Source organism: Vicia villosa, linkage group LG5 (assembly GCF_029867415.1).
Source record: "Vicia villosa cultivar HV-30 ecotype Madison, WI linkage group LG5, Vvil1.0, whole genome shotgun sequence".
NCBI lineage: Eukaryota > Viridiplantae > Streptophyta > Magnoliopsida > Fabales > Fabaceae > Vicia > Vicia villosa.
In genome coordinates, this window is record NC_081184.1 from 171,872,038 (window position 1) to 171,899,958 (window position 27,921).

General features: G+C 35.9%; 4 protein-coding genes across 6 annotated transcripts; 2 read left to right on the forward strand and 2 right to left on the reverse strand.

Moving 5' to 3' along the window:
* Positions 1 to 2,024: 2,024 nt before the first annotated feature.
* On the forward strand, positions 2,025 to 9,122 carry LOC131603963 (golgin candidate 2). The gene is made up of 10 exons (XM_058876443.1): positions 2,025 to 2,272; positions 2,451 to 3,560; positions 3,815 to 3,925; positions 4,073 to 4,132; positions 4,606 to 4,663; positions 5,835 to 5,887; positions 6,084 to 6,173; positions 7,445 to 7,570; positions 8,074 to 8,121; positions 8,203 to 9,122. The coding sequence occupies exons 1-10, from the start codon at positions 2,219 to 2,221 to the stop codon at positions 8,566 to 8,568; spliced, it is 2,076 nt and encodes a 691-aa protein (XP_058732426.1). The 5' UTR covers positions 2,025 to 2,218; the 3' UTR covers positions 8,569 to 9,122.
* A 3,893-nt stretch (positions 9,123 to 13,015) lies between these two features.
* LOC131603964 (putative pentatricopeptide repeat-containing protein At1g12700, mitochondrial) lies at positions 13,016 to 16,395 on the forward strand. Its single transcript, XM_058876444.1, has 4 exons — positions 13,016 to 14,931; positions 15,381 to 15,637; positions 15,813 to 15,920; positions 16,015 to 16,395. Exons 1-2 carry the CDS (start codon positions 13,265 to 13,267, stop codon positions 15,409 to 15,411), a joined length of 1,698 nt encoding a protein of 565 aa, XP_058732427.1. The 5' UTR covers positions 13,016 to 13,264; the 3' UTR covers positions 15,412 to 15,637; positions 15,813 to 15,920; positions 16,015 to 16,395.
* A 951-nt stretch (positions 16,396 to 17,346) lies between these two features.
* On the reverse strand, positions 17,347 to 22,075 carry LOC131603965 (uncharacterized). 3 transcript variants are annotated; one of them, XM_058876445.1, is made up of 10 exons: positions 21,859 to 22,075; positions 21,694 to 21,763; positions 21,538 to 21,605; positions 21,393 to 21,454; positions 20,776 to 20,857; positions 20,463 to 20,696; positions 19,537 to 19,665; positions 19,393 to 19,454; positions 19,196 to 19,312; positions 17,347 to 17,675 (listed from the first exon to the last, which is right to left on the reverse strand). In XM_058876445.1, exons 1-10 carry the CDS (start codon positions 21,907 to 21,909, stop codon positions 17,627 to 17,629), a joined length of 924 nt encoding a protein of 307 aa, XP_058732428.1. In that variant the 5' UTR covers positions 21,910 to 22,075; the 3' UTR covers positions 17,347 to 17,626. The 3 variants fall into 3 exon arrangements, with proteins under 3 accessions (XP_058732428.1, XP_058732429.1, XP_058732430.1); XM_058876446.1 differs by having other exon boundaries at positions 17,347 to 17,716; positions 21,859 to 22,073; XM_058876447.1 differs by having other exon boundaries at positions 17,347 to 17,669; positions 21,859 to 22,071.
* Positions 22,076 to 26,337: 4,262 nt separating this feature from the next.
* LOC131603968 (peptidyl-prolyl cis-trans isomerase FKBP17-2, chloroplastic) lies at positions 26,338 to 27,548 on the reverse strand. Its single transcript, XM_058876452.1, has 3 exons — positions 27,132 to 27,548; positions 27,012 to 27,056; positions 26,338 to 26,886 (listed from the first exon to the last, which is right to left on the reverse strand). The coding sequence occupies exons 1-3, from the start codon at positions 27,497 to 27,499 to the stop codon at positions 26,532 to 26,534; spliced, it is 768 nt and encodes a 255-aa protein (XP_058732435.1). The 5' UTR covers positions 27,500 to 27,548; the 3' UTR covers positions 26,338 to 26,531.
* Between the last annotated feature and the right edge of the window lie 373 nt (positions 27,549 to 27,921).

Below are 27,921 nucleotides of genomic sequence, written 5' to 3' on the forward strand. Positions count from 1 at the left end.
ACAAGGAAACAAGACACAGAGAGTTTAAAATGAGACGTTGAAAATGCAAAAAGACTTTGAAACACGGTTTGAAGACACAAAGAGTTGGGAATGAGACAGTATAACAGCGGAAAGTAAAGAACAATAAGTAAATAGCGAAAATTAAAGAGGATAAGAGGTAGAGATATTTCACCAAACATTTATCCAAGTTCGGCCGAACATTGACCTACTCTTATCCCCAAGAGATCTTTTTGAGATTTTGACTATAAACTTTTAGTTTTTACAAGTTATGCTCACGAACCTTAATACAATTTGATCTTGAGATTTTGCAGCCTTATCCCCAACCAAAGATAGATTTTACCTCAGGCTAAACTAACAAACCGTATAGAGATTTTCAGGCTTATCACAATAACCAAAGAGAGCTTTTTTCCGTAAACCTCAAGAAACCAAGATAGAGATTTTATGACACATTTATCTCATGAAACAAACTCAATCTCCCAAGAGTATCACAATCTCAAGAATTAAAACTACCAATACAACCTCTTACAAACTTTTTCTCATAAGTAAAGTTTCACTCAAAAGCACTAAGGTAAACTTTAAGTGACAAATAATATTTCTAGAAAGAGAAAGAGAGAAAATGGAGAGATAAATTCCAAAGAAAATGTAAAGTTTTAGAAAGTAGTGTGAAATCAAGAGGATACGAGCCTCCTTTATATAGGTGATGGAAAAACTAGAAAAGGAAATGGACCATGGGTAGAATTGATGAGCCAGTCGATTGAAATAATGCATAAATTAGATGTCCTGATTTTAATCGATTGTGTAACCCAAAATGGAAATATTTAATATAGAGTCGTTAAAAGTCATTAGGTGTTGTCCCGATCACTTGGTTAAACATTTTTCCTTCTCCAATCGATTAGCTTAATGTTCCAATGGATTGGTTGGCACGGAAAAGTTTTTCAAATCAATTGACTTAAGTCCCCAATCGACTGGTTACTTCAAAAAACAATTTAAACGACAGGGGACAATTCCTTAGTCACTTGGCTCAGTTTTGAAAACATTTTAAATATGTAAAAATGTCAGAAAACAAATTTTGTGTTTGTGTGTGTTAATTGCCTTAAAACTTAGGAGTTACTTCCTTACATTTACAACATTTTGGCCACTCTAATAGACATAACCTGACGAGTTTTCACACTTTCTCTCTTTCATTACTTTGAGGATTAAAGATTATTTGTCAGATGTGACGATCAAATAAGCACTCCAACCTTGAGTTTATTTTCTTGATGAGTCTTGAGATATTTTTCTAGTTAGGTCACCATCAACAGAGATTTGAAAGTCATTGTCACCGACTTCATCTCCACAATTGATGTTGTCGTCATTAAAAATTCAAATAAGGTCTTCTGTGTAGTTATCAATTTTATACTTGTAAGCACATAGATCCATACATGACACCGTCAAGTTTTTTGTGAAGGAGAAAGGTGTCTCCGGTGAGGATGGGCGTCTATTGACCAACATCGACGTGGTCTTTGTTGGTTATCAAAGACATTTACCAATTCATTTAGTTTCGGTCGAAAAACCGTTTTTGTAAAGAAAGCCAATATATTGATCTATTTCCTGAAGCAATTATCAATTTATGAAATGCGAATTCTCGACACATTAAGGTCGTTCATCGACAACTTCACAATGTAAGTCTGCAATGACAAGTTGGGAATCATTCTCGTGATTTAGGATGATGAAACTATGATTAAATCCTATTTTATCGACACCGATGCTTTAGTTTCGTGTCGTAAATATGCACAAGTCAAGGAGCTTCTTAGTAAGTTGTCTTTTAATAATTTGACACATCATTTGTCACAAGAGTAATAAGCGGGTAGGAGAGTAAAAGAGTTCATAGACGTCATCAGGAGTCAATACTATCACGGGTATAAGCCCATGGGCTTCAATCACACTTCACATCTTATTGGGCTCATAAAGCCTAACGACCCTAACCCAAGACCCGTTAGTTAGTTAGTAGTTGTCTTTGGGTTAACACTCGGTGGGACCCAAAACAGTAATTTGGGCAAGAAACACGTTTCAGAACTCGCATCTCACTCTCGATCTTCTTCCTAATTCCTTTCACCGTCTTCTTCTTCTTTCATCATGTTCTTCCATTTTCTCTTCTGCGAACACAAATCTTCCTTCCAAATCGCCGTTTCTTCAACCACGTACTGATTTTATCCTTCACATCTCACTCGCTGTAACCATGGCGAATTGGATCTCCTCCAAACTCAAAGCCGCCGAGAACATTCTCCATCAGGCAAGTCCATCTACACCAATACTTCTCATTTTCTTTATCTCCGTTATAATCATTCCGCGAAATTGCAATTTTCATCAATTTATTGCATGATTATAAATTTTGTTTACTATGTATTATTCTATTAGCATTTATTTGATTTCAATTTTTCCGTCGCAATTGTGTTACTTGTACGGTTCAGATCGATCAGCAAGCGGCGGAATCGCTTCGGAAGAACGACGAGAGGCTTCAATTAGAGGAACAAGCCAGTATCGATGCTCCTGTGAAACCAGGGAGCGTTGTGCCTCTGAAGGATCAATTGAAGAATCAATTGAAGAAGAAAACCCCTGAGAATAATGATTATAATGGAAAATTGCGGAGTGATCCTAATTTCAGCGTGCTTAAAAAAACTACATCACCGATTGTACCCAAGCATTCCCCCAATTCTAGTCCTACAATTACGGACGGTGATTGGACTGAACTTCTTAGTTCACCTACTCAGCCTACAGCTTCTGCTTCTGGGGGGAATCATGGTAACGGTGTACCTGCTGCTCGGTTTTTACGGCAAAATAGTAGGAAGCAGAAGGGTTCACCTGTGTCTGATGTAAAGAGGAGTCATAAAAGTGGTAGCAGTGGTTCAAGGACTTTGCAGAGATTAGACTCTGTTAAAGGAGCTAAATTGAGTGGAAAAGCCAGTGATGATGGGAAGGAATCTACCTCTCCGGGTTCGAGTGATAGGCAGTCTAATGTAGAATCGGAAACCGATGGTACTAGAGGACAGGAATATGTTAGCAATAGCAGTCCTGATAAGCCCACGACTAAGGTCAACAATAAGGAAAAGGAAGATCGTGAGCAACAATTTAATTATAGGGACTTCTCTTCACCTGAATCTTTACGGGAAGATGACAAAAATACCGCTGCAGAGGCAATACCAGTAAGGGGGGTTGATAAAGTGCGTGCAGCTAAGATCCCAGTTGATGTTGGCAGTCGTCTGAAAAATGTGATAAAAGGGAGGCGTGAGCTTAATTCAGCATCTGACAATTTAACATCCAGTGATTTGAAAAGGGGTTCTTCCATGGTAAGTGGCGAAAGTTCTGATTCAGATACAGAGTCCGGTTCAACATCTGATTCTGAAAGTGAGCATGAGAGGGAAGAAAGGAGAAAGAAGAGAGAAAGGATCCTAGCTGAGAGAGCCGCAGCTAATGCAATGATTGCTATCAAGGAAAAGGAGAATATAGTGGCCAAATTAGAGGGGGAGAAACAAAGTCTAGAGAAAATACTTGAGGAGCGAGCTAACCAACAGGCACAAGAGGTAGTTTTACAATAGTTCTTTGAACATTTGCTCTTTTAAGTTCTGTGTTATACCACTGGTTATGCACAGAATGTCTAGGGATATCTAGTGTAGAAAAATAAAATGCCTACTCAAGCTTTCACATGAGAAGAGCTTCTCCTAATGAGCTGACTTCGCATTGAAATTAATTGCTGTCTAGATCACTGTTTTGAATAGCACTTGATGTTTTTGATGTGTTGATTACATATTTGATCCTCTTTTAATCTTTCCCTTAGGCTTCACAGCTTCAGAGTACTATGATGGAAACAATGGAAGCTGTTGAGTTAGAAAAGCAAAAACATAATAATACTAGAATGGAAATTCTTACACGGTTAGCTAAACTGGAGGTATGTTAATTGAACGTGTTAAGCCATCTGGCTGTAATATAAAGCTTACAGTACACTTGATAAATATTTTGTTCATGATGTTCTAGTTTTGCAAAAATATCTAGATAAGCTTGTCATTGATAAATGTTTGGATTGGATTGGTTGTAGACTGCTAATGCTGATCTTGCAAGATCCCTCGCAGCTGTACAGTGGAACCTTGAAGTAGAGGTATTTTTAAATTCTAAGTTGATTTACTTCCGCTTTTCATGATTCAAAAATCCATGGTTTTTTGGCTGTAGTGTTGATAAAATTCTGAAGTTACTGATTACAAAATAGACTTGCCACTGTTTATCACAAAATTTTGGACTTAATCTTAAATATGAAAGGAATTTATGATTTCTTAAAATAGTAACATAGTACGGCTAAACTGGCACCATGATGAAAGCTGATGAGAGACAGTTAATCGAAGATTTTTTCTCCATATTGACTCTGACACTTTCTGGAAAATTTTCCTAAATACTGCTGGAACTAAAAGCTTAAAAGTTCAATTGAATTGACTTATCAGCTCCCTAAAGATATTTTGATTACAAGTGTAGCTTATTAATGGATTAGAATGAGACTTTTATATTAGAATTGAGTTAACCAAATCTTTGTGCCATCTTCATATCTGGGAAAGTGTATTAAATTATTATGCGTTTCAGGCCAAAGAAGTAGCAGAACTCAGACAAAAAATTGCATTGAAAGAATCTGTTCTCGAAGGTACTGCCTTTTTGCAAAGTCATCGATTTGTTCTCTGAAATATTGGGGCCCTTTTCTTTGAAAAAGTATCTTCTGTTTTCTTTTCCTATTTTCTCTTTTTAATATAAGGCTGCCACATTGTTTTCATTCTGTTTCTGTTTTCCAAGATTTGTACAGGAAATTTTGAAAGCAAAAAAGAAGTTTATCAAGTGTTTCTTGTACAAATCGTTGGAAATTAGCATCCGTTTTATAATTAAAAATGAAAACGTGAAATAAAAACAAATCACTTTTTCTTCAAAGTAAACAGATCCTGATGTTTCATTTCAACCATTAATTGTGTCATTTTGTGGGGCTCATACCAAGGTTTATACTTTTGTTTCATTTTAACTTGAAAAATATTTTCAAATCTTCAGTATGTATTAGTCTGCGAGCTCTTAATAGAAAATGGCAAAAGATTAGAATAGGCCTATAAAGATAATTTGGGTTAGTAACTTAGTATAGTATATGCCTATAAGGAAAATTTTTTAGCTTGTTGAACAGCATAATGAGCATATGCACTGCAATTATAGGGTACATTTATTTGCCCAATAGAATAATGATTATTCATGATTTGAACTTTAGCTACTTACAGGTTGGACAAAATTGGTGGTTAGTATGCAGTTAAAGGACATGCCATTTAGGTTTCAAACAAGGTTGTATTAGGCTTCAATAGGGTTTTCAGGAGCCACATTATGTGAATTTGGGTTCGGTCTAACTCACCCCAAAAGTTAGCTCAAGTGGTAAGGATTGCTTAAGCTTTACATGGACTACTTTGACCTTTGAGATCTCAAGATGCCCCTTATGAGCACAAAAAAAAATGTAGGCGACCCAATTACAAATCCAGAATGGCCATATTATAATTTGGGCTAGGTTTAACTCAACTCTATATGCTAGCCCAAGAGACGAGGATTGCCCAAGCACACACATCAACTAGGATTTCCCTTTCTTTTGCCTGAGAATATATTTGACTAAAAATATGTTCTGGAAATGTCTTTCTTTCTATAGATTAATGGTAGCCTTGCTTATCATTCACCGGTGAACATTTAATAATCATTATGTATCATCGCAAATTGGTTATTTAGGGTGTTGGAGTAGTCGAGATTATGTTTTGATGAGCTGGCCTGATAATAAGTTAACCCTTTAACTTTTGTAGAGCTCAAAAAGAGTACGAGGAATCCTCATCAAACTGGAGCTTTACGAAATCAAGTAAGCTACATTATTCTTTGCTGAAGCTGGTATTTTGGCTTCTTTTGTTTACTTTTTCCTTAGTTGGGGATTTTTAGAGGGCATCTTTGTGGTATTTTCTTTTTGTTTGGTCATATATTACCCTTTTTAAACTTATATACTCATTTTCTCTTAGTGGAATATTCTTGACATCTGTTTATTTATGCTGATGTTGTAGCTAGCTTCAAAAGGAGTTGAGTTTGAACGAGAAATTCTTGAGGCTGAGCACTCTTTTGTTAATGATAAAGTTGCACAGTTACAGGAAAAGGTAAGCTTTTATACTTGTCCGCGTGCCTATTATATTCACTTCTTTTTCCGCAACCTTGAAGAGCTATTATATTTAAGATGTAATGTATTTCATTATTTTAAATAGTTTGTCTAGAATTTTCTATCTATAAATTTGGCATCTCTCTGTTTCTTTCCTTGCATTAAATAGGGTTTTTCTTATTCTAACCTCAATTATATTTTAGGAAGATAAAGAAAGAAGTCTTTGAAGGATCAAAATGAATCTTCTCATTAAATGATTAGTCTTGTAGATTCCATAAATAACTGGAATATACTGAATTCCAGAAACTTGGAATTTTTGCATGTTCTGCATACCTTTTCATGCTTATAAAATGTTCCCAGTTATATGCTGTGTTGTCTATCCTATCCCCAACCAATTGATTTGAGTTCAAGTGGTTAATGAGCTCTATTTAAGGACGAATCATTTGAGAGAACCTGAGTTTGAATTCTGAGTGAAACAATTCTTGGTCAGGCTTTACTTACCTCCCGGTCAGACTATGTGTGTTACCAAGGTCCCCTTCCCCGGAAAACCGGAGGGTTAACACCAAAAAATAATCTATTCTATTCTCAGTTGGTATCCACTTTTGACTTCACGCAAAACGAAAAGGTTTTCCTTAGCCATGGCTTGTCTAAGGTGTGGCATGATAAAGGTGCCTCATCGGTGAAGAATCATTATCATCCATTAGATTTAATAGCAAAATAGTTAACAGTTGTGATATATTAAAGGCAGCTTGCATGTGTAAGTATGTGTAAATATTTACTTATACATCCCTCTATTAGGATTTTTAAAAAAGAAAGAAAATATTGTATAAGTGAAAACCCTATCTCTGCCTCCATCTGGTGTGGTGGTGCCAGCGGCAAACAACGCACATTCAAAGATGGCATCCCTCTGGTTAAAATGAACATCTTTCCAAATCGGAGGAAGAGATCTGCAATGTGTGAAAAAAATTGAGTTTTGAATTAAGTGAAGTGATTTCAATTGCATACAGGCTAAAGATGGTTTGGTTAGCTTGTGAAGCTTCAATTTTCACGACAAAAGATTGCAATCCACCACCTTACTTGTCCAATAGCTTACTGATTTCATCACCACATGATCCTATATAATTATGATTCATTAAGTTGAAAATTTTCATTATATATTGCTAGCACTTGTTTTGCTACACATCCAACTTTATTAAGTTTTGCATTGGGCCTTTCAAAGTCAATATAAATGCTATCGGCTTTGTAGCTATTTAATACACTAATACATCACAGGCAAGGAAGCTAGAAACTGACATCGAAATGACAAGGAAGGAGATAGAAGAGCCGTCGGAAGTAGAGTTTGAGCTTAAGCGAAGGCTTAATCAAATGACTGATCATTTAATACAGAAACAATCTAAGGTGAGTCTTCCAGACATCCAGTTGGCTGTAATATTTTTGCATATGCTCAAGATTCACTGCTATAATTCAGGCTCTACCAGCCTGTCTGTTCAGTCCTACAAACCGACTGAACACATTAGCAGTTTGCATAGAATCTGTAGTGTGATATTGCAGTAAAAAATATGTTGTAAAAAGAACGACGACAAATCATCTGCATCTGGTTTATAGAATCCAGTCGGTTTAAATGCAAACTTTTTTTATTTAAAAAAACAAGTTCTACAAACCAACTGAACACATTAGCAGTTTGTATAAAATCTTTAGTGTGATATTGCAGTAAAAAATAGTTTGTAAAAAGAATGATCGACAAACCATCTGCATCTGGTTTACAGAATCCAATCGGTTTAAATGCAAACTTTTTATATATATATATAAAAAAAAAAAAAGTTCATTGCAACAAAAATGGAACCTAGTGACTTACCTGAGACCCCTTTATTTAAAAAAAAGTTTATTCTGCTTGTCAACAGGTTGAATCACTCTCTTCGGAGAAGGCAAGCCTTACATTTAGAATTGAGGTATGCTTTTTCGGAGGTCATGATACTAATTCTTGAAATCACAATACCTTTGATGTTTAATTTTCATTTTCAACTTAGCAGGCAGTATCAAGGTTGCTGGAGGAGAACACGTCAGTGTCAGCTATGAATCCTGCCTCATCATCAAGTGACTTAGAATCTGGAATGTGGGAGCTCTCTAATTCAAAATTGAAGCCTATGCTAAAAGCCAGAATTCACTCTGGCAAAAAACAGCTAGGGTCATTGCTTCAACAATTAGATTATATTTTTGTGACTGGTGCACTTGTTTTAAAAAGGAACCCAACGGCCAAACTATGGGCTGTGATTTACCTTGTTTGCCTTCATTTGTGGGTGATTTACATTCTGACATCACATTCCGGCCCATCGGGAGAAGGTAAATCTGGTGCTGTAATCTCATTGGAGAACATCAATAACACGGGAGGAGTATGATTGTGTTGTGATGTATATTATAGCTTTTCATTTTCCTTGGATTTTAACTTGTCTTCAGTACATTGGATATGATGTGTTACACTGGAGTGCATCAAGCATACGCAGTCAACATGTAGAAATGTTGCAAAATACTTAGCCATAACCACAAAAATGTAATAATGATGAAGGAAAATATAGGACTGTATACCTTCCTATCTCCATGAGTTCAATCTCATTGGATTTGTGGAAGATAACTCGAGAACAAGGTACTCCATCAGAGATAAGCCATGTCCTGCTGTATTTTTATTGAAGAATGGATGATTTGGGTTTGCATTTTCAATGCTTGTCATATGATAAAAGTAAGTACTAGTATTCAGCATGTACAGTATAGCAGCGGATGCATTGATGCAACCACAGAATGAGCCTCTAGTCGGTGGCTTTGAAGGACATAGTTGTGTTGTGAGTGCACTGTTAATTAAAGATGCAGCTTGCAGTTTCAGGATTATTATCGTTTGAATTTGTAAAGAAGAAGCGATTCATTTTTGGTATATATACAGTTATTAGTTATATATTCATTCATTTCTGTAATGCATTGGAATCTTGATGACTTTTTTCATGAGTATAACATCATATAAAGTCTAATTGTTTCTTGAGTGAATAAAAAGTATTTGTCTCACTAGACTTGGATTTTGTTCAATTAATCAGTGCTGCATCCGTCAAAGGCCAATAAACTGGATTAAATCAAAACACTTAACAGTTAATCAACTACTTCTGCCATCACTTACAATTTAATTTATAACAATGTTTATTATTGACGCCATCACCAAGCATCTTCTACTTCTCACCACCACCAAAACCCTCAACAACAACAACCATTCTTATGCTCTCTAGCACATCTCAACAACTCTCACTTCCACATGCATTTTTCATCTTTACATTGTCACTTTTAAGAAGAGTTTTGATTTCGGTATTATAGTCCAATGGTTTGACTGTGAAACGCATTATGTGGGCATCCGGGTTCAAATCTTAGTCACCACACTCGTACTTTCAGCGATTATAATTACTTAATAGTGTGGTTAATATGCTAGTAAAAAGAATACTGAAAGAGTGATTTGAGTTTTGTATATAAAATATGCTACAGAAGTTTTCTTTTTTTGAAAAATAATATTATCTTGTGAATTATATGACAAATATGAAACATTTCATTGGATGAGCCCATATTATAGTTATTTTGACTACTCTTCCAATTATGGTTATGATGTTATCATACTGTCAAACTCTATCTATTAATTTACCATTGAAGTTTATTGACGTGCATTATGTTTGATGTTATAATTTTCGGAGTATCGAGTTTAATTGATACTTATAAAAAAAACTATATATTATGATTTTTATTTATCAACAAATTACAAAAGATTGTTTAGATGTCTATTCACATAAAAAATGCTTAACACAATTTTAAAAAAATAGTATTTCACTTATTTTTAAAACACTTATTTTGGTATAATTTTTTTCAAAACTTTTTTTTATCTAATTTTTTTCAAAACGGCACTCATGAACGAATCGTTCATAAACCCTAATTTTATTGTCCAGCACAGTCGCTACTATTGCGTGTGCTTGACAACATCTGCATTCCAGCCTCTAGCACCTCTTGTACGTCCACCACATCCTCTTTTGGCTCCTCTACATCTATCGTCTACTATCTCACTCGTCCTGGTGTGATGTCTGCGGTACACCAGTGCCCCCTGTGCCACCTCCATAATGTCATCCAGTATATATCTAGCACCAGACCCCTCAGGGAAGAAACCTCCCTCAATGCCTTCTCGCTCTATCTCAACTATCTAATGACAATGAGGCAGCACATCCTGAGTGTGGTTCGAACGAGACTGCTGCTCCTGTAATATCTCCTAATGAGGTGGTATGGACGGTGATCCCTCTGCAAGGGGACCATGTAGGGGTGTGAGACAGTGAAGATCCACATGATGTACCATCGGCGCAGCTCCAGTCTCTCTCTGCTCTAGTCGCCCAAGCCTTGTCCGGAACCATGTGGTTCTCATAGTCAGCAAATATGTCATCTATCTGCCTACGGGTCAAGTCGAGACGAGCACAGACAGAAGGGCGGCAGGTTATCGACTGACAGTAGCCGAACTGCCGCATGACGCGCTCTGGAAGATATGGAACAGTGATGGTCAAACTGCATGTCAACCATCTAATGATCATCGGGAAGTGTTGTAATATTCACCCCTGAAATGAAAAAGATACCGAGATCAAAGTAGAAGAGTAGTGAAGAAAGTAGAAGGATATAAGATTGTTACCACTAATAGTGAATAATTGTCTCCGATAGTCCTGGTCTTCCACAAGGCATCCCTCTCCCAGTTTCGAATGGGTGTACGTCAGCGTTGCCGCCCCCAATTGTACTCGTGGATCCGTGCGGGATCCAAAAAGTACCTGAGGTAAGCGACGTCCGTATACGTGGAGCTCGTGTCCACAAATAGCTGAGTGTTAATCAAATATAAAAAGAAACACCTTAGAACATGCTATCTATGTATCTCCACCTCAACTGAGTCACTATCAGTCTGTCGTGCCGCAACTAGCGCATCAGAATATCTCTACAGCAGGAAGGAAAACCTCACGTGAGTGTCGCGGGTCTTATTCACCTCCTCAAACGCATCTAATGGATCAGCCTCAAGCTCCTCAACCAGAAGCTCTCTCGCTTCCTCCTTCGTCATCCTACCGTGACGGAGGAGGGCACCCCTAATAGGTATATGCAACAGACATGAGACGTAGTCCAATGTAATAGTGACCTCAGCATGAGGTAGATGGAAGGAGGACGTCTCAGGGTGCCATCTCTTCGCAAATGCCATGAGCATCCCGTTGTTGATCACAGTGTACCCAATCTCACAAATGTCTTTCAGATCAGAGGCTGTGAGGACATTCTGGAACCACGCCTCCTATGGCTGCTCCAAAGCTAATATCTTCCGCCCATGGTTATAGAATTTCTGGGGCTACCTCTCTTGGAAAATTCCAATGAAAACAATGTTAATAACAATAAATGTTACAAATAATATATTTCCAATGAAAAAATAAAGAATTTCCAATGAAGAAATAAATGTTACCTCTCCATCCTAGACATGTCTTGCGGTTTGGTCGGCGTATCCTGTCAGCAACAACAAATCAGAGGGATCCTCCAGGTAAGCCTCATCAGCATCCTCACACATTGGGTCAACACCCTCTGGAGGTGGCATAAGAGAACCAGCATCGGTTAGAGGTGGCACAGGAGAGGCAGAACCGGATGGAGGTGGCAGAGATATATCCCGATGAGGACTGTGGGAGGACGGCGCATGTGATGTACCCACACCATCATCCCGACGCCTCCGGGATGAAGAAGTAGAAGTGGACGGCGCATGTGCACTAGGCTGCGAAGTAGGCTGTGGCGTAGCCTCAACTGTGGTCTCTGTCAGAACTGCTGGAACAGAGGCGTCAACACCCTCTAACACTATCTGGCTTAGTGGACGTTGCACAGATGTATGATGTACAACCCTCTCATGTATGAGTCAGTCCGTCTCATCAACCCTAATGTCTGTCTGCAAGGTATAAGAAATAAATTTGAACTAGCCATAATTAAGTTATAAAAACAAAAGTAAAAAAAAATTAACTCCGTAGATGTACATGTGGAACGCTTGCGTAGATACAACTACAGAAGCACCTAGCATTCATAACAACTGGGTTTGTTCCAGAGTTGCGTCTAGGGGACTATCCTAACGTTTACTTGTTTTGTAGATGCACCTAAGGAACGTTTTGCAACTTCCAAAATGCAACAATGGCATTTGTACTGTTCAAAACCTTGCAAAACCAATTGTTGAGCCCTTGATCGTCCGTTTTACACAACAAATAATACATACATTGTCTCTAAACTATATTTCTAAAACTGTCTAATGATTTATGCACCTAAAAGTGTATTCTAACTCTATTACGGAAAATACTCGAAAGTGACTCAGAAACTCATAAACTTATCGATTAAATTGAACTTTGAACGAGTCTGAGTGTGTTGGTCGTTGATGTTGATGTCGAACTCGAGAGAAAAAGAACTTTGGTGGAAGAAAGATTTTTTAGGCTGAGAGGGTTTGAGAGAGTTTAAAAACTTTGGTGAAATGAAAAGTTTTGAGAATGAGGGAGAAGAATCTGACGCGAGTTTAACATCAAATGATTTCGGAGGTACATAACATAAATGTTTTGATAGATGCACCTACGAAATAAATCAAAGTTAAGTAAAAAAATGTGTGTCCGGAGATACATCTACAGAAACAGAGAGTATTTTTGGAAACGCACGTAATCTTAAAAACTCTAGAAAATTCTCATTTATAAATATGATAAAAAGATAAGATGAAAATCAATAAAATATTTTAATTAATATATATTCTAAAACATAGAAATACACAAAATTCTTGCAACAAAGCATTTGAGCTAATGTTGGAGGTGGAGACTCAAAAAGAATCAAAACATAAACCCTAGGCAGCATAACATTTTTATTCACCTTGCATTATTATCATTTTTTTAATGAAGAATGGTTCTGATTTAAAGACAAAAATCACACACTACCCTCGCTGCAACACACAGTGACAAACAAGTTCCGTTCCGCAGTTGAAGAAGAAAACGAGAGAGGAACGGAACACATCTTGAGGTTGAAATCTCATCATTCTATTGGTTTTTTTATCTGATGATTCTAAATCCAAGGTATGCCATTTCCAAATTCTCTCGTAATCCTATTCTACCTTCTTCTACATTGCTTCTTTATCGCTTCTTCAGCCATTTGCAACGCCACTATGCCAGAAAAAGTTCTGGGTTTCATAATGTTGAAGCTGCTGTTACTCGTTTCAATTGCATGATTCGTGTACTTTCTCCGCCACCCACTTGTGAATTTGACAAGGTTTTAGGAGCTATTGTGAGAATGGGACATTATCCCACTGCAATTTCGCTTTTTTCGCAGTTTCAACTTAGGGGAATTTCGCCTTCTATTGCTACTTTCAGCATCTTGATTAATTGTTTTTGTCATCAATCTCATATGGGTTTTGCTTTTTCATTATTGGGTACCATTCTTAAGAGTGGATATGAACCTAATTTGGTGACTTTTAATACAATCATCAATGGTTTTTGTACGAATGGGATGATTTATAAAGCCTTGAACTTTTACCAAGACCTAGTAGCCCAAGGGTATCTTTTTGATGAATTTACTTATGGGATTTTAATCAATGGGTTGTGTAAAAACGGGCAAACTAAAGCTGCGTTACATTTGTTACACGAGATGGAGGAACGGTCGGTTGAACCAAATCTAGTAATGTATAGTGCAGTCATTGATGGACTATGCAAAGATGGACTTGTCACGGATGCGCTTAGTTTGTGTTCTCGGATGGGTGACAGGGGAGTTTTACTTGATGTTGTTACCTACAACTCTTTAATTCGTGGTTGTTGTAGCGTAGGTCGATGGCAAGATGTAAATCAATTACTAATGAGAATGGTGCGGGAAAACGTTGATACGGATGACTTTACGTTTAACATATTGATTGATGCGTTATGTAAAGAAGGAAGGGTATTAGAAGCACAGGGTGTGTTTGTTATGATGATGAAAAGAGGCGAGAAACCGGATATTATTACTTACAATGCTATGATGGATGGGTATTGTTTAAGAAAAAGTGTTGACGAGGCTAAAGAACTATTTGATGGAATGGTCAAAAGAGGCTTGGAACCTGATGTTTTGAATTATAATGTCTTGATTAATGGTTATTGCAAGAATGAAATGGTTGATGAAGCGTTGGTTCTCTTTAAAGAGATGCGTCGCAAAAATTTAGTCCCTAGTATTGCTACTTACAATTCTCTTATTGATGGCTTATGCAATTTGCACAGAATACCACACGTGAAGGAACTTCTTGATGAAATGCGGGATAGTGGTCAACCCCCAGATGTAGTCACTTACAATATATTGTTAGACACGCTTTGTAAAACCCGACCTTTTGACGAGGCAATCTCATTATTTTGGAAGATTGTTCAAGGAATTTGGCCTGATTTTTACACAAACTATTTAATTGTTGACAATTTGTGCAAAGGTGAAAAGTTGAAGATTACAGAAGATGCTCTTCAATACCTTTTGATGCTCGGTTGTCCTCCAAATGTCCGAACATATACTATCATCATCAATGCACTTTGTAAAGATGGCTCTTTTGATGAAGCTATACTCTTACTATCAAAAATGGATACCAATGATTGCTCCCCTGATGCTGTAACTTTTGATACAATTATTGGTGCACTACTCAAGAAAAATGAGACCGATAAGGCAGAGAAACTTCGTCATGAGATGATGGAGAGAGGTCTAGTAAATATTGAAAAAAGGTGAGATGCTTTAGTTCCATTTTATTTATTTACTTACTTTTGGTCATCAACTTAAGTTCCATTTTAGATTATGTTTCTATAATCTATTATCTCTCACACACTGTAAATGCTTAGAAAATGTGTATCTTATGTCAGAGAAGTTGGATTAAAATTAAATAACACTTGTTACATATATACGTGTGTGTGTGTTTCCATGTTTAACATATACTCTGTCTCGAGTCATTGCTGCTGCCTCTGGTTGAACTTTTCTTGTATAAATTGCCAAGACTATTACCCTTCTTCCTTCATAAGTGCGTAGCTACTATGTCTTTTTAACAAGAAATTGGTTCTCTTTTCTTGCTCCTGGATTAACTCTTAGCTCTTAGGTCCTTTGCGATCTGACCTGTTGCCAAATTACTGAGTTTTATTATCTAAATGACAACCTTTTTAACGATTAGAACCCCTGACAGGTTGATGTGCGAACAGGGAGGGAATCTGTGACTGCCGAACTTGTCATTCATGTTCTATTTTCACATGACAACCAAAGCAAGTCAAGATTTACATGCGTCGGGCAATCCAGACTGCGAAGGCCAAAACGGTTATGCAAGCAGAATATAATTTTTCAATGCCAAATATCAGATTTTCTGTGTTCAATGGTTGATTGGAGACAACAGCTGGAACCAGAGTTACGCTATATTCTTGCCTACAAATTCTGGCTTTCAATCTGGTAGACTTACCTGCTTCCATTTTTCTCATAACCTCTACTCTATCCTGCGCTTTCCCTTTTTACTAAGCTCGCAAATGCTGCATTTGATTTTGATGAATCTGGAGCCTTGCATCTCATGATTTTTACATATTTCATTCCCAAACAATTAAATATGTAATGTGCTATTTACTTGTAGGTTCATTTCACTCTGACGTCTGAGCAAGTTTCTTGCTTGTAAGCTAAATCCCTGTGATCCTTCATACTCTATGGAGAAGTGTATGTTCCATCCCCAAGGAAAGTACAGGTAGAAGTTGAACTATCTTAAGAGAACAGTGATTGTTTTGCTCTTAGGATTCGGAGTTTCTTCTTACCATTAATATTTACATTGTTTTTCTCAGTTTATCAGACTGCTTAGTTTCTTGTACGGGGAACTTGTGAAGATTCAATGCACTACCTTATGGTCTTTGCCGGAGATATGTGAGCTTAGGTAGCAGATTTGCAATTGGACTAACTAGAAACATCCAGAATCGCTTTTGTTTAATTTCTTAACCAGTAGTTGCTTGGAGTCTCATACGGCAACAAAACATCCTTATAAAGTAAATCATATACATGGAAAGTTGAGAAGTAGGTTATAGATTTGAATTATTTTCAGTGTCTTTCTTGTAAATAATATAATGTACACCTTGAGAAGAATAGCATTGTGGCTCTGGGAACTGGTGGTGAGGATCCAGAAGTTAACATAGAATATTCATTTATTGTATTTATTTACATTGTTTGTATATCATGCTCTGGACAATGGTGCATACTGCATAAGATGATAAATAGATGCTATTTTGACTGCAGTTTCATAATTTCAGTTCTTCAAATACATTTTTGGTAGGCATAAAGGTTTAAAACCTGCGTATATTTTATTGAATCACATTTAGTTTCATACTAATGGTTGTGCCTGGTTATTTACATTTTTTATGTACCATGATTCTTTTTCTGCCTAGTAAGAACTGGAAATCTCTGGCTTCATGGAAGAATAGACATATTCTCTTGCATAGACAAATGGTCTTCTCAAATTATTCTCTCATGTTTTACAACCTGGTTTAACCATTTCTCCATATTGAAGATCTTTTGGGTTGAGTAGAATCAAAAACTGCACAGTTGGTCCGACATTAGTTCAGATGTAGATGTGTAAATCCAAGAAATTGCTAAATTTATGCCATTTAGATACATATTTTTTGTTACACTGTATGGTTTGGATACACAATTTGTGAAAACAAAAAAACTCTTTAATAACAATAGCAAAAGAAAGCAGCTTCCTTTGTGAAATCTATTTTACAGACATGATTTGTTAACCTCAAGAATATCATGTCAAATTAGTTCTTCAATGGTTTTAGTTGAATAAAATATATTACTTTTTCTAACTAATAATCATATTTAAATAATCTAATTTAAAGTCAAATTTGATGTTGTTCATTTGCAATGAATATATTTTTTGAAAATCTTTATACTAAACTGGTGTTTACTCTAAACATACATTTAAGGGAGTTTCTTTTCACACCTCACATTTTTTAAAAACAAACGTGGCCAGAAATACACTTCAAAAACTAGAGAAGAAATTGTAATAACAAGCATTAAGAATGCCAGTTTGTAATTGGAATATAACTAACAATCAGCATATGTTCATAAAAGAATCATATTTCAAAAAATTTAATATAGCAAAAGAATTAAAAAGTGAGATGTGTGAAAAGCATTTGTGTTAAATATTTGCCAATGCAGGCCCAAAATGATAATTGCAGTAGAAGAATTGATGATAGAGAAATAATCTAGTTTCCTGCACAGTTGCGTAAAGTATATATCACATACAAGAAAAGAACCAAATTAAAGGGATAAAAACAAGAAGAAAAGTTGCAAGTTGCAACAACATTACATGGCTTGAAAAACCCCAAAGAAAATTCCTAACAGCGACAGACAACGATGGCAACTATAACTTTAGTGTGATGCAAGAGAACCAACGGTTGGCTACTCGATTTTCAAAGTATCACTGCTTTTCCCACTGCTTGTTCTACACCTTGAGCAAACAGTAAATAATTCAATACCATTTATTGAGACCTACATTTTATAAATAGAAATTTTAACGCATTCAGAGATGATTTCACATTCGCAGACATTAAAATCTGATCACAATTCCTGATTATGGTAGTCAGATACTTTGATGATATAGACATGCAAGGTTTTGAATCAAATCTATAATTGAACACAGAAAGTACTAAGCAAATTAAGCTTAAAGGCTAGATGACTTGTTGTGTTGAAGAGGAAACATGCTGCATAATTATGAGGTTCTCCTCACCCTTGATGTGGATTGTGCTAGGTTGTCAATAGCGCGCTATAGCGGCGCTATAGCGGTATAGCGTAGCGGTTGAGGCCCTCGCCGCGACGCTATTGGGCTGTTTACCGCTATCTGAAATAGCGGAAATAGCGGCCGCGATTTCATGTGCCGTAGCGGTGGAATAGCGGCGCAATAGCGGTTCTGTAGCGCTATTCAGACCGCTATTGTGAAGATACGGTCAGAACTGTAAGTTTGAATTTTTTTAAGGGCAAATTTGTATCTTTCCCTTTTATTTAACTACTATAAAAGCTAAAAGTGAGCATTAGGTCATAAATATTCTCTTTCTTCACTGAAAAACAGCAGCCAGCAGCCGTTCCATTCTGCCCTAGTTTCAACGTTCCATTAGTATCTAGGCATAAACTTGCTACATTAGTATCTAGGCATGAACCAACAAGAGTTACTAGGCATAGACTTGCTACATTAGTATCTAATGGAGATGAGGAGTTGGAGGTAGAAGAAGAAGTGTTTGAAATTGAATCAAGTGATGAGCAAGATGATATTAATGTGGTGGAACTTAGAAGTGAAGATGAGGCGGATGTGATTTAGTCATTTTGTTTACATTTAGAATTTGATTTAGACATTTTGAGTACATTCCTAATTTGAGTCATTATGTTTAGTTTATGTATGTTGCAACTTTTGGTTTATGTATGTTGCAACTTTTGTTTTCAAGTCATTATGAATGTTGTTGGAACCTATTTTTATTATTTATGTATGTTGTTGGAACCTATTTTAGTATTTATGTTTTCATATTAAATATTTAGCTTGATTTTTAAAAGCTCACAATAGCGGTCATCCCGCTATCCGCTATGCCGCTATAGCATTTGGGAGGTCCGGCGCTACGCGCCGCTATCTGAGATTAACAACCTAGGGATTGTGATAACTCTCGGGTTTTACACAATTTGAACGGTCTGAGACACCAGGATGGAATAACCAACAAGCTTAAAAGTTAAAAGTATTGCTATCTTGTTCTTAATGACTGTTCTAAACTTCTAATACATAGAGCAGGCATGAATCAAATCAAAAGTGAAAATCTCAAGACTTACTATTTTCCTTTCTAATAAATGTTATTTGATAAGTTGTTAACACAATGATAAATAGAGATAAATACAAAATACTTGTGTTCATGAAAACCAAAATGGCATAATAGTACAGTTCTGCAGACAGAAAGATTATATAAGAGTGAAATTAGAATCGCCCCTCACCAAATTTGTTCTTCCGAGGGAAAATTACGACTGTAGAGTGGAAATTCAAAGAGAAAAGCTGATTTGAACCATGCAGGTAACTTTCCATAGACTCCTGGTGGCAATGGGATTAAAGGGCTGAAAAAAAATATTTGACTTAGTTGTTTCTCCTTAATGACACAATGAAATATGTAGTAACATGGAGCAGGTAAATTTACCTGGTTTTTTGTTTGTATACCCTATATCCCTCCACATTTCCAAACTTCTTATCTGCTGATTCCTGCCTCCATTATGCAATTCATCATTAGAAATGCGACAAAAAAGCTTCATAATTTTGACTAAATCAGAGGTAAGAAGCAAACCTCGAGCAGTGGAATGCCACTGATGAAAAGAAGCAACAGTGTGAGAAAGATCGGTCCAATGATTACTAGCCATTCAGCTTTCTTCAGTACAGGTGTAGATGCCACAAAAATTCCCCACCAAAGCAATATCTGAATTAAGCATTCATGAAGCTTGATTAATACTTTACACCATTTTTCAATAAAATAAAAAATATATTAGAAAAATGAAGCACCTCTTCTACCAAACATTAGCCAATCACCAAAAAGGAAAGATAAAATAGTCACTTTGTTTTGTTTTAGGGAGACAGCAACATAAAAAATTCAGGCATTTTACCAAAACCATGTAGCAACTACCAAGTCATATGATCTGTGATTTGTCTAGATAATTTCTAAGCATGATAGATTTCAAACGCTTCAGAACTGTACAAGGGAATCAATCCATTTACAAACCCGATAATTTTATTTCTAAAGAACTAACTGCTAGAGTTCCCCCCCCCCCCCCCCCCCCCCCCCCCCCCCCCCCCCCCCCCCCATGAAAAGAGGTTACTCAGCTATCCCCTGGGTGACAGGATTTACTTGTCTCAACCGTTATATACTAAATGGTGAACACTTTTCATTCATCTCTGATACGTTTTTTCCATCCAGCGGGAAAAATTACTTTTAGAGACAGCCAAACAAGACTTAACCCCAAATCATAAAAACCAACTTCAGAAACAAATCAACGTCTAATAAGGAGGATCTTTGCTTAAGGAAAGACAAAAATATAAACTATAATCAACTACAAAGAAATTGTAATCATAATAAGAATAGCATTATCAGGTATAACCTACAAGGGTTTTCAGAGGCTTTAGGGACAAAATAAGCAGAACTACAGAATCACAAATAAGCGCACTCAACTGCTGAACCAACTTAAAAACACTCTGATTTGAAAGTAATAACAGACTAACCTCGCCAAAATAGTTAGGATGACGAGTATATTGCCAGAGTCCAACATTGCACCACTTCCCTCTATTTTCCGAAGAATTTTTGAAAGTCAATTTTTGTTGATCGGCCGTAGCTTCAAACATAAAACCCACAGCCCACATAAGCCACCCAATCAAATCCACAGCCTTTAGAAAAGGATTCCTATCACTTGCATTCACCACTGTAACAGGTAAACTCACAGCCCAAACCCAAACAGCCTGTGAAAAATCAAATCAAACACTCTGCAAGACATCAAATAAAAACCAAGACCAAAGATGAGAAAATCATATAAAAAACCTGAAATATCCAAAACACAGCCAATCTCCCCAAATTACTACGCATTTCATCAAAACGGCGATCCTCTCCCCACTGTAAAATCCTGAAAAGGGATATTCAGAAATGAAATCAAGTAGAAAACAAACATTCAAAAAGTCAACCCAATGATAATTCACACTAGTCTTGGTACTATGTTAGTTGAGCATGAGAAATTCAGAAGAATTAATCTATATAAAAAAATTCCGATTAGAACACCGTGCCATGCTACGATACCTTGATTGAACACGAATTGGTCTATAAATCATTTTACATCCAACTCACTTTCAACCAGAATCAATTTTTGTCACAGCAGAACCAAACACACACTAAGAAACATGCTCAATTATGCAATTATACAATACAAAAAAAGCACAGAAAATTATGAAACCCTATAATTTGAACAGAATTGAAGTGTTTTTTTTTTTTTTTTTTGGAAATCTTGGTATCCGGCCTTGCGACCGACTAATCCAAGAGGGACCAATCCCACCGTCCACTAGCGGGGGGCCCGTTTAAAGCCAGAACTTTGTTCTGTATGGACTGGCCCACACAAGGATTGATAGCACCTAGCAGGATTCGAACTCAGGACCTTGAAAGTATACCTGAGTAAGAGAAAAAAACCAAGGCGAAGACCCCATAATACAACAAAGAGAGTGAGGATTATCTGAAAAAAAGAGTAATTTCTTAGCATTAATAAGGTAAATTGATTAGAAAAATGAAATGAAAGTGACGTTAGAATTCAATTACCTGTCGAAAATGCCATGAGCCTTTGAGTACTAAGGTCAATACAGCGACAATAACGAAATTGGTACTTCCTAGAAATTGAAGAATCGATTATATATGTAAGTAAATAAACAAGAATTGAATTGATTGTATAGTTTTGGAAGATAAAGAAGAAAGTACCTGCAAAATCAGTGACCTTATCGAATTTGAGAAGTGCAGTGACAATGAAAAACAGAAGCTGATAAACAATCTGAAGAAACAATTAATTAGTTTAATAATATTAGAAGAAAGAGATTAATTAATATTAATGATGGAATTAAGAATGTAAAGAGAGAGTTTAGTTACGGTGATAATGGCAGTGAGGGCTAAGAAATGAGAGTCAATAACAGTGCCCATTTTTTTTATGTTATATTATTATATTCTTTGCTTTGCACTTTCGAGATATTGGTTGGTTTTTGTGAAATTTTGTATTATATAGAATTTGAAAATAGAAAAGGAAGAAGAAGAAGAAGAGAGTTTGGTGTTTTATGAATTGAATAATATTTTGCGGTTGAGATTGGAAGACGATAGACAGCAAAGCACCATACGATACGACTAGTCGTTTTAATACATTTCCTCTATACTTGGCTAAGGGTAACATTTAATGCACACAAACCCCTAACTTGAATTGCATTTTCAATTTATGCCTGCGGGGAAGGAAGGAACTATTGTTCATTCAACTTTATCTTTATCTTTACCTTCACACACCTATTTATTTTTATTTAAATATTTTCTTAAAAACAGTTTTTAGTTTTCAAAAATAACATATAAAAAAATTGTTTGAAAAGTTTGTTTCAATAAACTATTTTCTGAAACTCTCTTCAGTTTTTCAGGTTTGCAATATAATTTTGCGTTACAACATACAGGAAACACATTGTTTTATATAGTTTTTGTTAATGGCAGTTTGGATAATTATGATCATAATTTTGGTAAGCCCTATAACTAATTTGTTATTCATGCTTTTTCAAAGACACCTATAAAATGAGAAGAGGTTAGTATCCTAAAAATAACATGCCATTATACTAAATACTAATACATTTTAAGAAGAGAAATTTTTTTTAAAAAAATTAATTTCGTTTCTAATTAAATTCACGGGGTAGGTAGAGAGAAAAATTTTATTTTATTTTTTAATTAATAAAAAGTTGTGATTAGTTGTTTGTAAAGCCATATATTGGTTTTCATGCAAGTATTTTTTTTAAAATAAATATATATATTTAAAAAAATAATAATGAAATAACTATGTTAGTTTTTTAAAATCCTTTTATTAACATTTTTTCTTAAAAAATTATTTATAATTTATAAAAAATCATCTAATTTATTTTATGAATTGTAAAAAAATTGATAAAATTTAACTTTCATCTTAATTTATTTCTACAATTTTCAAAAGATACTAATGAGTACTTTAATTACATTTTCAAAGAATTATACATCTTTTTATTAAAAAAATAATTAATTTTTTTAATAATAAGTCTATCACTTCTTTTCTATTAGATATTTTTGGGAAAGGATTCCCTATTTTTACTATTATTCAGAATTCCCTATTGTAAAGAATTTTTTTAAAAAAAAATATATTTGAGTAATTTGTCTAAACCATTCAAAATCGTCCTTAAATATAATTTTCTTTTAGCTCTCTAAATTAGGAAAATTTTGATTTTTGATTAAAAATAAATTCATAAATTCTTCTATTCTTTTCAATCAATTATAAAGTTGTATGAACATTGCATGAACCACGCCAAGAGAGTTGATGGATCAATCGATTATAGGCTTTTTGAAGTAGAATGTTTGGGAGTTACAAGAGCACCTCTGATTTTAGTAGTGATATTGATCCTATTTCTCCATGTTCTTTCTCAGGAAATTTGAATTTATCAATGGTGACTGATTCATCCAAGCACTCGTGAATGGAGGACTTCGAGACATACTACACCTGTAAGCAAAAAATGGCCTCCTTCAAGAAACATCTAAACTTATTTGGAACAGGTGATGAGAGGAAAGTGATCTTGGAGCCTTGTTCTGAAGTGGAGCAAGCTACCATGGTAGCCCTAGAAAATTTCCCCCACGCTTGTTAGTCGTTCACGACATTAAGGTACTCACGATAATTAATGTCTCTCTCCTAGATAACACCCAATGGTTGGCCTTCATAAGGTCGTTTGAGATTGTCTATCGTCGCCTATAGATTAACCCCACCATTGGAATCTTATTTTCTTTCTACGGTACTAAGGCATGATCCGCAGGTGCTTGGGTGACTATAGGCGCCCTTTCGGGGAGGGTCTTTTTCACCATCATTCTAACCATTACAAAAATTGAAAATATAGGTTTGTGAGAGTGGGAGGGTGAAAAGGGACGTATATGATCACCATCGGGGAAGATGATGCATATCACGTTCCCCTATATTAAACGTGGAATCCCATGACTACAAATGGATTTAATTTGGGTTCTTAACCAAAGTAGAGAGATATGTGGTCAATGTATTGGATGAGTTTAATATCATGAGCTCTAAGGATATTGTGAGCTTAATTGGGGAAATGATCACGACATTGGCAAATACTTGCGTAAGTTTAATTTTCGTACGCGCGCTTGATTAGGGTTCTCTTATTGTTTAACAATTACCATTTATTTTCTTTTTTGTAGAAAGAATGGCCCCTTTGAATGTCGTTGAGAGAAAAACAAACATGGCAAAAAAGAAGACGACTTGGGGCAAGCAATGGATTGACAACTCTAAAAGCCACACAAGCAGCAATATGATTAAGGGCAACAAGAGAGACGTCGGGGATGCCATTATGAGTCCCAGATCCCTTTAGATAATGAGTCTTGAAGGGCTCGGAGGAAGTTCCTTCTGCCCTAGATTAAAAGTACAAGGGCGTAATGCCCACTGAGACTATTATCTTAGAGAAAGAGGTCGAGATTGACGACCAGATTGGGTCACCTATTTTGGGATGAGGACCTTATACGTTAACCTGAAGGTGTTACCCAACCATGTTGATGGAACAAGTGTCATGATGCCAAAAGTTATGTTAGTGTTCACCTCTTCTTTGTTGAAGACTTCCCCCAACTATTTCAAGGTCGTGATCTGAATAGGGTCCAAATATTTATCCCATATGGTGGAGAGCCATTTTTCTCTTGGTCTTGATATTGGAGTGAGTGCTCTTAGTACTTATGATCAGGCGAACAAGTTCCTCGATGAGCTGATGCTGACTTGAATAGTGTGAGGGAGGTATCCACTCAGAAGCAAGAGTTTCCAAAGACTATCATTGAGGAGTGTGATAAGTCATAGTGTTCAGAGTTGAAGCTAAGAACGGCCTCCGGAAAAGGCGGAGAAGGATGCCAAAGAAGTCGGTGAGAAGCTCTCCCAAAATGAAACTAAGTTAAAGGTGGCCCTCCTCTCCCAAGAAAAGCTAGAAGACAAATTTTCAAAGTGTCAAGACAAATTGGTCGAGACTTCAGACGTATATTTCTAATGTGTTAAAGAGCAGATGGCCTTTTTCCTGGCCTAGACTTGGGCCAACTTGATATGTTCAAGAAGATCAAGAACAACTAGTTGGTAGACGAGCAAGGTGAAGCTCTTTTCTCCACTATCCAACAGAAGAACAAGTGGTCGATCTATTCACCAAAGCCATTAAAAGATTGCAGTTTATAAAGTTGAGAAGGGATCTTTGAGTCATAGTATTTAATAGCTTGAATTAAGAAGGAATGTTGAGTTTAATACAATATATTATAATAGAAGTTAGTTATACTAATAATAGTTAGTTAGTGGTAGTTTGTTTTGACTTTTAGTGGGTTAAGAGACAATTACTTGTTGAGTAAGTAACAACTACCTTATATATAAATAACTCTTATAGTTCAATAATATAATCTTCTCTCTCACTATCACAATTCCTCTTGATTACTCTCTTATTCTCTTCCTCAAAACATCTCATATAATAAAAAAAAAGCTCATATGATAAAAATATGTAATAATTTTTTATAAGTTGAAGTGCGGGTTCATATTTGTTGTGAAAAAATCTAAACCATTGCGAACCGACTCGAACCGCTGCCCGACCAAGCCCCCGTCGCACAAATTGTCGCCGCCAATTTCTAATATCTGGTGGATTCCTACTTTCGTCGCTGGACTGTCTACATGAGGTTCTGAGGATTTCCTAACAGTATTTACAATTTTTAGTTTCTTGTAATTTCGAAAAGTGTTTTTTCTGTAAGGTTTTAAAGAAAGAGAGACTACTAACCGCTAAATGATTTGACATTGAAAAGTAATATATTTAAAATAATAATTTTATCTTACTGTTTATTTTCCTCTAAAATTCTTGAATCAAGGATAAAAAAATTTATATCAAGTGTTGATAAGTTATTAATTTTATTTGCATAAGTATTTACATAGAATTAAAAAGATAATTAGACCATGTTATAGGAAATAAACATGACCACATGAAAATTGTTAAAGTTATATATGATTAGGTCATGGGCTAGTTTCAAGGATAGTCTTAAATGCTGATTAGTCATAGTTTGCTGAAGTTTAAAATACACGACAAGTGTAAGAGTTAAGCTATAAGAGCAAAAGTGTCAATGAGCTTTTGTGTTTCAGAAGAAAAATTTTATGTTATTTTAGATGTTTATTTTTATAGCATCTTAATTTTTTCAAGACAATAGTTTTAATTGCCAACAGAATTGGTCAAGATTTCTTATTTTCAAATTTGTGCCACAAAAACTGAATATTTCTTTTTCAATGCCTAAAATTGACCACTTTCCTTCCCAAAATCATTTGAATGTCAACTAAAATTTGACATGCACAAGTCATCATAAACATTTTGTACATATCACAAAATATAGCAAAATTTCAAGTGTATCAAGCAAGTAACCTCAAGTATATTTTCACACTCCATACAAAATGACAACATAAAAAATGAACATTTATCATATGACAAATCCAAAGCACCCTGCATTTTTGCTTAAGAAATCAGCATAACAGTTACATTTAATCATAATCATCATCAAGCTGGTGCAATGGAAACTTTATCAACTTGAACAATATATTCAAGTGTTGCAAGTGGTGGAATTTGCACACCAGAACCTAAATCAGCACCATTCTCTCTAAATCCCAATTCAGGTGGCACTATCACCTTCCTCTTCCCTCCTGCCTTCATACTTTTCAGCACATACTCTATCCCTTCACACACTCCTTTACTATATGGCCTTGACCCCATCACTAGTGCCAATGCTTTCTTCTCCCCTTCAAATGTGTTCACAAACACTTCACCCGTGCTTTCGACTTTTCCCATTATATCAATCACAACCAAATCACCTCGCCTCGGCGTATCCCTGCCACCAATCTTCAAGTCATAGTATCTGCAGAAATCACGTAACGTATCTAAAATGAGACATACATACATACATACATACATACATACATACATACATACAATTTTGTATATAATTTTCAAAGCTTCTAATCATAGTGTGAGATGACGAACCTTATGCCATTAGGCAGAATGACCTCTTCTGTCTCCTCGACATTCCTACGAATACAACGATATCATTAGTCATCATTAACAGAATCTTTTAGTAATAAAATTTGGAAAAGCGATAGAGACCTTGTATTAGCCTCTTGCTGGGAAACCTCGAGGCGAGTTTTGATTTGTTCTGAGACGATGCCAAAAGCGAGAAAGCCAACCCATGCAAGACCAGCTCCGAGGCCGAACCGTCTAGTTAAAGAAGTGGCTATCCAATCTGTGGAATCAACCTTAGTTGATGAAACTACTGGTTTAATAGGCTTCTGTTGCTGTGAACTGATAGAGACTTGCACTGTCTGATCTTCATTCAAATTTGTTGGCTGTGGAGAGGATGAACCTGAGGGTTGAGGTTGTTGTGGTGGAGGTGTTTGTGAAGAAGATGCTATGAGATGAGTGGTTCTGGTAAGGGGGAGTGAGGAAATTGGTGGGGAACCAAAGATAGTAGCCATGTTTAGGATAATAATGATAATAATTTGGTTTAGATACAAAAAGGCAAAAAGATATCTTTAAAGTTATTGGCTGCAATGAAGGGCTAGTCCCCACCTTATCCTCACTTTGAGGGCATCCAAGCATTGATTCCATCGTAGTCTTTTGTTGCACATGTCAAAGTTTTTCCCTCCATTCTCACTAACCTTCACTCAGACACATTTATGTGTGGTTAAGCGTAACACAGATTAGGAAATAATTCAAAGGATCTTGAACCGAGCTCTAATTCCATCTTAAAATTGAAATTGAGTTTAACTCAATTCTACAAAACCGACTTGTAAGGTGAGAATTGTCTCCACATATAAGCATGTTTCAGGTCATATATTATTCGGTGTGAGACTCTTAACACCGTTCACACTAACAACGTGAATTCATTCTTGTGTCA

What these genes read in the sequence shown, in the direction of transcription:
- LOC131603964 (XM_058876444.1), top strand. Translation starts at nt 13,265, where the DNA reads ATGATTCTAAATCCAAGGTATGCCATTTCCAAATTCTCTCGTAATCCT. An exon ending in CTAGTAAATATTGAAAAAAG is followed by an intron (nt 14,932 to 15,380) that starts GTGAGATGCTTT and finishes AACCCCTGACAG; the next exon opens with GTTGATGTGCGAACAGGGAG.
- LOC131603968 (XM_058876452.1), bottom strand. Translation starts at nt 27,499, where the DNA reads ATGGCTACTATCTTTGGTTCCCCACCAATTTCCTCACTCCCCCTTACC. An exon ending in CAGCAAGAGGCTAATACAAG is followed by an intron (nt 27,057 to 27,131) that starts GTCTCTATCGCT and finishes TTGTATTCGTAG; the next exon opens with GAATGTCGAGGAGACAGAAG. An exon ending in ATTCTGCCTAATGGCATAAG is followed by an intron (nt 26,887 to 27,011) that starts GTTCGTCATCTC and finishes TGATTTCTGCAG; the next exon opens with ATACTATGACTTGAAGATTG.
- LOC131603965 (XM_058876445.1), bottom strand. Translation starts at nt 21,909, where the DNA reads ATGGGCACTGTTATTGACTCTCATTTCTTAGCCCTCACTGCCATTATC. An exon ending in TAAGGTCACTGATTTTGCAG is followed by an intron (nt 21,606 to 21,693) that starts GTACTTTCTTCT and finishes TTCAATTTCTAG; the next exon opens with GAAGTACCAATTTCGTTATT. An exon ending in GTGGCATTCCACTGCTCGAG is followed by an intron (nt 19,455 to 19,536) that starts GTTTGCTTCTTA and finishes TAATGGAGGCAG; the next exon opens with GAATCAGCAGATAAGAAGTT.
- LOC131603963 (XM_058876443.1), top strand. Translation starts at nt 2,219, where the DNA reads ATGGCGAATTGGATCTCCTCCAAACTCAAAGCCGCCGAGAACATTCTC. An exon ending in CACGGTTAGCTAAACTGGAG is followed by an intron (nt 3,926 to 4,072) that starts GTATGTTAATTG and finishes GATTGGTTGTAG; the next exon opens with ACTGCTAATGCTGATCTTGC. An exon ending in TAATACAGAAACAATCTAAG is followed by an intron (nt 7,571 to 8,073) that starts GTGAGTCTTCCA and finishes GCTTGTCAACAG; the next exon opens with GTTGAATCACTCTCTTCGGA.